The sequence below is a fragment of the Ranitomeya variabilis genome, chromosome 3 (genome assembly GCF_051348905.1).
Source record: "Ranitomeya variabilis isolate aRanVar5 chromosome 3, aRanVar5.hap1, whole genome shotgun sequence".
Classification (NCBI taxonomy): domain Eukaryota; kingdom Metazoa; phylum Chordata; class Amphibia; order Anura; family Dendrobatidae; genus Ranitomeya; species Ranitomeya variabilis.
This window is the reverse complement of record NC_135234.1, coordinates 640600659-640609493: the sequence shown is the minus strand read 5'-3', so window position 1 is coordinate 640609493 and position 8835 is coordinate 640600659. Positions and strand designations below refer to the sequence as shown.

General features: G+C 46.4%; 1 protein-coding gene across 1 annotated transcript in view; it reads left to right on the top strand.

Moving 5' to 3' along the window:
- The first annotated feature begins 3053 nt into the window (after positions 1–3053).
- The window catches only part of PTGES3 (prostaglandin E synthase 3), a 39797-nt gene continuing 34015 nt past the window's right edge, over positions 3054–8835 (top strand). The window contains exon 1 of the mRNA XM_077297621.1: positions 3054–3464. Coding sequence (XP_077153736.1) covers positions 3463–3464 — 2 coding nt within the window. The 5' untranslated portion in view covers positions 3054–3462. The remainder of the gene's footprint in view (positions 3465–8835) is intronic.

Genomic DNA, 8835 nt, shown 5'->3' with positions numbered 1-8835 from the left:
TGCTGATGTACAGTAAACATGTGAAGTAAACAATGTTATTTATTAACTATTTTGTGCGATATGACTCTCTGATTTAAGTGTACAAAAATTAAAAGCTTGAAAATTGCAAAATTTTCCACATTTTTGCCAAATTTCCATTTTTTTCATAAATAAATTCAACTCATATCGATGAAATTTACTACTAACATGACGTACAATATGTCATGAAAAAATATTCTCAGAATCAGTGGGATCCGTTGAAGCATTCCAGAGCTATAACTTAATAAAGTGACAGTGGTCAGAATTGTAAAATTGGCTTGGTCATTAAGCACAAAATTGGCTGTCACTAAGGGGTTAAATACAGACCTCTCAACCATCTCAGATCCAGCGGGACAGTCCCGATTTTGAGACTCTGTCCCGGCCGGGATCTTACTTTTCCCGTACGGCCGCTGGCATCTTCTTCCGGTAAGAAAATGGCAGGCGCATGAGCCAGCAACTTCTCCTGTTACCCTTGGGAAAATAAAAAAAAGCAGGCTAAAAAATCTTTTTTGTGGAAAAAAAATGATTTTTTTATTTTCACAGCTGTGTTATATACGTCTGTGAAGCAATTGGGCGTTCAAAGTGCTCACCACACATATAGATAAGATCCATGGGTGGGTCTAGTTTCCAAAATGGGGTCACTTGTGGGGGTTTCCACTGTTTAGGCACATCGGGGGCTCTCCAAACGCAACGTGATGCCTGCAGACCATTTCATCACAGTCTACATTCCAAAACATCACTACTTCCCTTCCGAGCCCCGACGTGTGCCCAAACAGTATTCTCCCACATATGGGGTATCGGCGTATTCAGGAGAAATTGCACAACAAATTTTGAGGTTCATTTTCTCTTTTTACGCTTGTGAAAATAAAAAAAATTGGTTCTGAAGTAAAATGTTTGTAAAAAAAAGTTAACTTAATTTTTTCCTTCCACATTGCTTCAGTTCCTGTGAAGCACGTAAAGGCTTAATAAACTTCTTGAATGTGGTTTTGAGCACCTTGAGGGGTGCAGTTTTTAGAATGGTGTCACTTTTGGGTATTTTCTGTCATGTACACCCCTCAAAGTGACTTTAAGGCTGTGTGCACACGTAGCATATTTTTCGTGTTTTTTTCGCGGTTTTTCACTATAAAAACGCTATAAAACCGCGAAAAAAACGCTTACATTAAGCATTCTATTTAATAGAATGCATTCCGCATTTTTTGTGCACATGCTGCATTTTTTCCTGAGCGGAATCGCATTCCAGAAAAAAACGCAGCATGTTCATTAAAATTGCGGAATCGCGGCGATTCTGCACCCATAGGAGTGCATTGATCTGCTTACTTCCCGCACGGGGCTGTGCACACCATGCGGGAAGTAAGCAGATCATGTGCGGTTGGTACCCAGGGTGGAGGAGAGGAGACTCTCCTCCACGCACTGGGCACCATATAATTGGTAAAAAATAAAGAACTAAAATAAAAAATAGTCCTATACTCACCCTCTGATGGCCCCCGAAGTGTTCCCGCCTCTCCGGTGCATGATCTCTCTTCCGTTCCTATAGATGATGTGGTTCAGGACCTGTGATGACGTCACTGTCTTGTGATTGGTCGCGTGACCGCTCATGTGACTCATGCGACCAATCACAAGACAGTGACGACATCGCAGGCCCTTCACTGCACTCCAGCTATAGTAACGGACGCCGCTGAGGTCTGCAGGTGAGTATAACCATATTTTTTATTTTTTTTATTATTTTTAAACATTCGATCTTTTACTATAGATGCTGCATAGGCTGCATCTATAGTAAAAAGTTGGTCACACTTGTCAAACAGTATGTTTGACAAGTGTGACCAACCTGTCAGTCAGTTTTCCAAGCGATGCTACAGATCGCTTGGAAAACTCTAGCATTCTGCAAGCTAATTATGCTTGCAAAACGCTAGTTTTCTGCGGGCATATGCATGCTAATTCTGCATGCGATATACCCGCGGCAGGAGGCGCAGAATTACCGCGGAAATTTCCGCGGCAATTCTGCAACGTGTGAACTTAGCCTAAATGTGAGGTGGTCCCTAAAAAAAATGGTTTTGTACATTTTGTTGCAAAAATGAGAAATCGCTGGTCAACTTTTAACCCTTATAACGTCCTAACAAAAAAAAATTGTTTCCAAAATTGTGCCGATGTAAAGTAGACATGTGGGAAATGTTACTTATTAACTATATTGTGTGACATACCTCTGTGATTTAAGGGCATAAAAATTCAAAGTTTGAAAATTGCAAAATTTTTGCCATATTTCCATTTTTTTCATAAACACAAGTAATATCGAAGAAATGTTACCACTATCATGAAGTACAATATGTCACGAGAAAATATTGTCAGAATCGCCGGGATCCAGAGTTATAACCCCATAAAGTGACAGTGGTCAGAATTGTAAAAATTGGCCTGGTCATTAACGTGCAAATTGGCTCAGTCACTAAGGGGTTAATTCATTACTTGCAAATACATTTATTTCTTTCTGTTTATAATTATTGTTTATGAAACCGTGTGATCAGCGGTGTTAAATGGGTGTGGTCGGGGCCGTGGCCTAAAATTTCCCGCTGAGCATGGAATCAAACTTTGTCCGTCTTTCCGTTTTTTGAAAGTTGGGCGGTATGGTTAGATAGTTAAACTTGGGCTTCTGTTTTGTGTTTCCTTGCATCCTTTTTGCATAGATCCATTTTTGCTAGTCCTCTATGAACACGTCTCGTTTTCTGGGCAAATGAATTTGTTAAAGGGATGACAATTGGTTCTGATTCTTTTTTTGTGAAGCTTTATGGGATAAGACAGCACGGACACAACAGACAGGAGAGACTGCTGCAGCATTCGCTGCCTGATTTGTGGGGACAGCGCGGACTATTTTCTTCGTCACAGAAAGGATTGGTTCTGCTGCCATCTAGTGGACACTATGACACCTGCACCTTTGTTAATACTTCTCTGTTCCAAATTGAAAAAAAAAATGAACATTTTTTTTTCCGCACATAGAAAACAAGCCCTAATTTCCGTATATAGTGCTCGTATTGTTGCGCACGGTTGACGCCTCGTACTGCTCGTTATCACGGTGCTTTGCACACACCTTCCGAGGCTTGTGTACAGAGGCTTGTCAACAGAGGCTTTCCTGTCCGCTGTACGTGACCATAGGAAGCACCTGCTGACACCTGAGGGAGTGACGTCACACGCAGCACTCTGTGGTGCTGCGCCCAGGGCAGCCGTTAGCGGGGGGAGGAGCTTCAGTTTCCTGCGTCGCCCCGCCCCCTCCCCTCCTTTGTGTTGCCGCGAGATCCGGCGCGTTTCTCCTCAGAGTGAGGCTGGGAGCAGGCCCCGCCCGCCGCCGGTGACGTCACTCAGCAGGCCCGGGAGAGCTGGAGGAGGAGCTGAGCGGCGTGTGGCGGAGACGACGAGAGAAAGCAGCGTGGAGCGGAAAGCCGGGAGCAGCACAGCAACATGTGAGTGGCCGGAGCTGAGGGCTGGAGGGCGCAGAGGTCTCTCCGGCAGGGGGCGCGGCCGGTCCCAGGGTACCACATAAGAGCCGGCAGAGAGCCGCCGGGCGAGCCTTCCCCACTATGGCGGCCGCTGGCCAGACCTTTCCCGTTTGTGTCTCTCTCGGTCCGGTCGCTGGAGGAGGGCCCGCCCTGTCCCCGGCCTGGTCACCAGAAGCCCCAGTCCACGCCACACCGCGAGCTGTAATCCGCTTACTCCATTCATTGCAGTGCGCATCTCCCATTCCTGCGCCGTCACCTGGGCGGCGGGAGGCTCCTCTGCTGCCCCCTACTGGCGCTGCGGCCGTGGGAGGAGGCTCTGGGGCCCTGCCGGCTCCTGGGGCCACAGTCACGTGTGCTTACTGCAGACCCTCCCAGAACAGCCAGTGCGGCACGTCCGGTGCCGGCGATCAGTGCCCCCATCCCCCCGCGGCCAGTCACATCCAATAAGTGCCATTGATATATCTGGTGATGGCAACTGTTAACTCCTTACTAACCAGGACGTTGCCCCTGTTTGCACTTTAGTCTCTCCCCTTGTTCCTAGAACCGTAGCTTTTTCTTTTCTCCCCTAACATCCCCATGAGGATTATTTTGTGCTGGGTTAGTTGTAAATTAGTCCATTTACTTCACCATTAAAATGTACTGACACCCCCCCAAATCTGATATTGGAAGGAGGGGATGCTGTATTTCCCAGGTAAGGTGCTGGCATCGGGTGCTGAACCCCCTCCATACATCTGTCACAGCCATATGGTCACACGACGGATAATAAATAAGTTACTGACAAAGTAAATGGCTCCTTCAGTCTTCACATTTTGGAAGGTAAAATGGAAGCTGTCTGTCGTCCCTCCTGTTATAGGCATGTAGGAAGCCGAATAAAACGATGCACTGCAATCTGATGTCTTATTCCAGAAGAATCCACACTTCTATTAATGAGCGGTTAAGATCTATGGGTCAGACATAGATCTCCTGGGAATCTGCCTCCAGAGCTGCTTATACATGAAAGGGGGAGTTCCCAGTGTGAGACATGTAATGGCTGACAGTCTGCTCTACGTCTCACACTGGTACCAACCTGTCATTTGTAATCAGATCTGGAGCACATTCTCCTGCACATTTGTGTCTGGCCCTTAAATCGTAAAGGGAACCAGAAAAACACTAGTAACCTGCAGATACGGGGTTAACTTGTAGGTTAATAGTCTTATTAATCTGCCTGGTGCCCAGAGGGGGAGAGGCGCTGCCGGATAATTCTCTGCTCAGATAGTGTTAGCCGAGCACGCTCTTGTGCTCAGAGTACCTTCGGTGTGCTCGAATACTATGTTAGAGTTGCTGCAGCTGCATGTGTCGCGGCTAACAGGCAATCCCTGAATCTGTGCTGCTCTCTATGTTTATGCTCAGTATTGATCAGTGCTGCGGAGTCGAAAGTCAGGGAAATTGAGAAGTCGGTGGTTTGGCTTACTGACTCCACAGCCCAGTTTTTTCGCCCTGCAGAGTTTTTAAGTGCAGGCGTTGAGCAGGTTAATATTGCCATTAAAGGGAATCTGTGAGCAGGTGTGTTTCCCAATCTGAGAGAACCATGATGTAGACAGAGAAGCTGAATCCATCAATGTATCACTTAGATTACTGGGTGCAGCTGTTCTGATACAATTTGGGTATGTGCACACGTTAAGAAATTGGCAGCGCTTTGGACGCAGTGGACATGCGCCGCATCCAGAGCGCTTCCGGCTATTGAACGCAGGTAAATCTGCATGTGTTTACTGAACCGTGTGGATTCACAGCTTCCAATGCATTTTACGGGTGATATTTATCTTGCGAAGGCTCGTGTCTCTGCAAGATAAACATGCTGCGGTCAGGAAGGATGCGCCGCATTTCCGTCTCCGCCTGTGACCCGTGGCATCTGTGCACGCATAGTGGGCATGGGATTTCTTAAAATCCACTATGCTGTAACATCTGAACGTTGCGCAAGTGCACAACGTCCAACCCCCAACGTTTACTGACCGTGTTCACCTACCCTTAACCCCTTCCCGACCTTTGACGCAGCGCATGCGTCATGAAAACCTGTGCCAATCCGACCTGTGACGCAGCATATGCGTCATGGTCGGATCGCGCTCCTGCAGGCCGGGTGAAAGGGTTAACTGTAATTTCACCCAACCTGCAGGGACAGGGGGAGTGGTACATGAGCCCAGGGGGGGTGGCTTCGCCCCCCCATGGCTACGATTGCTCTGATTGGCTGTTGAAAGTGACGTTTCACTTTCAATCAGAGCGATAGTAATATTTCACCAATGAAGATTGGTGAAATATTACAATCCAGCCACGGCCGATGCTGCCACCGAACTCCTCCCCTCCATCCTGTCATTGCTGTCCTCCGCTCCCATCCTTCCTCCTGTCCGCCCCCCCTCATACTTACCGACTTCCGGTGTCCGTCCGTCTGCTCTATGGGTGCCATCTTCCAAAATGGGCGGCAGGCAGATTCGTTACAGGTACATTTTGATCGATGTGATAGGTTCTATCACAGCGATAAAAATAAAAAAATAATAAATAACCCCCCCCCCCCCCTTTAATCACCCCCATAGGTAGGGACAATAATAAAATAAATATATATATTTTTTCTGCTAGGGTTAGCGTTAGGGCTAGAATTAGGGTTAGAACTAGGGTTAGGGTTAGAATTAGGCTATGTGCACACGGTGCGGATTTGGCTGCGGATCCGCAGCGGATTGGCCGCTGCGGATTCGTATCAGTTTTCCATCAGGTTTTACAGTACCATGTAAACCTATGGAAAACCAAATCTGCTGTGCCCATGGTGCAGAAAATACCGTGCGGAAACGCTGTGCTGTATTTTCCGTAGCATGTCAATTCTTTGTGCGGATTCCGCATCGTTTTACACCTGTTCCTCAATAGGAATCCGCTGATGAAATCCGCACAAAAAAAACACTGGAAATCTGCTGTAAATCCGCAGGTAAAATGCAGTGCCTTTTACCTGCAGATTTTTCAAAAATCGTGCGGAAAAATCTCACACGAATCCGCAACGTGGGCACATAGCCTTAGGGTTGGAATTAGAGTTAGGGTTGGAAATAGGGTTAAGATTAGGCTTGTGGTTAGGGTTACGGATAGGGTTAGGGGTGTGTTGGGGTTACAGTTGTGGTTAGGGTTGGGATTAGGGTTACGGTTGGGATTAGGGTTAGAATTAGGGTAACGGGTGTGTTGCGGTTAGGGTTGTGGTTAGGGGTGTGTTGGGGTTAGGGTTGTGATTAGGGTTATGGCTACAGTTGGGATTAGGATTAGGGGTGTGTTGGGGTTAGTGTTGAAGTTAGAATTGAGGGGTTTCCACTGTTTAGGCACATCAGGGGTCTCCAAACGCAACATGGCGCCACCATTGATTCCAGCCAATCTTGCGTTCAAAAAGTCAAATGGTGCTCCCGCCCTTCCAAGCCCCGACGTGCGCCCAAACAGTGGTTTACCCCCACATTTGGGGTACCAGCGTACTCAGGACAAACTGGGCAACAACTGTTGGGGTCCAATTTCTCCTGTTACCCTTGCAAAAATAAAAAATTGCTTGCTAAAACATCTTTTTTGAGGAAAGAAAAATGATTTTTTATTTTCACGGCTCTGCGTTGTGAACTTCTGTGAAGCACTTGGGGGTTGAACGTGCTCACCACACATCTAGATAAGTTCCTTAGGGGGTCTAGTTTCCAAAATGGGGTCACTTGTGGGGGGTTTCTACTGTTTAGGCATATCAGGGGCTCAAACGTAACATGATGCCCGCAGACCATTCCATCAAAGTCTGCATTTCAAAACGTCACTACTTCCCTTCCGAACCCCGATGTGTGCCAAAACAGTGGTTTACCCCCACATATGGGGTATCAGCGTACTCAGGAGAAACTGGACAACAACTTTTGGGGTCCAATTTCTCCTGTTACTCTTGCAAAAATAAAAAATTCTGGGCTAAAAAAATATTTTTGAGGAAAGGAAACACATTTTTTATTTTCACGGCTCTGCGTTATAAACTTCTGTGAAGCACTTGGGGGTTCAAAGTGCTCACTACACGTCTAGATAAGTTCCCTTGGGGGTCTAGTTTCCAAAATGGAGTCACTTGTGGGGTGTTTCTACTGTTTAGGCACATCAGGGGCTCTGCAAACGCAACCTGACGCCCGCAGAGCATTCCATCAAAGTCTGCATTTCAAAACGTCACTACTTCCCTTCCGAACCCCGACGTGTGCCAAAACAGTGGTTTACCCCCACATATGGGGTATCAGCGTACTCAGGAGAAACTGGACAACAACTTTTGGGGTCCAATTTCTCCTGTTACCCTTGGGAAAATAAAAAATTGTGGGCTAAAAAATCATTTTTGAGAAAAGAAAAATTATTTTTTATTTTCATGGCTCTGCGTTATAAACTTCTGTGAAGCACTTGGGGGTTCAAAGTGCTCACCACACATCTAGATTAGTTCCTTGGGAGGTCTAGTTTCCAAAATGGGGTCACTTGTGCGGGAGCTCCAATGTTTAGGCACACAGGGGCTCTCCAAACGCGACATGGTGTCCGCTAATGATTGGAGCTAATTTTCCATTCAAAAAGCCAAATGGCGTGCCTTCCCTTCCGAGCCCTGCCGTGCGCCCAAACAGTGGTTTACCCCCACATATGGGGTATCATCGTACTCAGGACAAACTGGACAACAACATTTGGGGTCCAATTTCTCCTATTATCCTTGGGAAAATAAAAAATTCTGGGCTAAAAATCATTTTTGAGGAAAGAAAAATTATTTTTTTATTTTCACGGCTCTGCGTTATAAACTTCTGTGAAGCACCTGGGGGGTTATAAGTGCTCACTATGCATCTAGATAAGTTCCTTGGGGGGTCTAGTTTCCAAAATGGGGTCACTTGTAGGGGAGCTCCAATGTTTAGGCACACAGGGGCTCTCCAAACGACATGGTGTCCGCTAACGATTGGAGCTAATTTTCCATTCAAAAAGTCAAATGGCACGCCTCCCCTTCCGAGCCTTGCCGTGCACCCAAACAGTGGTTTACCCCCACATATGAGGTATCGGCATACTCAGGAGAAATTGCCCAACAAATTTTAGGATCTATTTTATCCTGTTGCCCATGTGAAAATAAAAGAATTGAGGCTAAAAGAAATTTTGTGTGAAAAAAAAGTACTTTTTCATTTTTGCGGATCAATTTGTGAAGCACCTGGGGGTTTAAAGTGCTCACTATGCCTCTAGATGAGTTCCTTGGGGGGTCTAGTTTCCAAAATGGGGTCACTTGTGGAGGAGCTCCAGTGTTTAGGCACACAGGGGCTTTCCAAACGCGACATGGTGTCCGCTAACGATGGAGATAATTTTTCATTCAAAA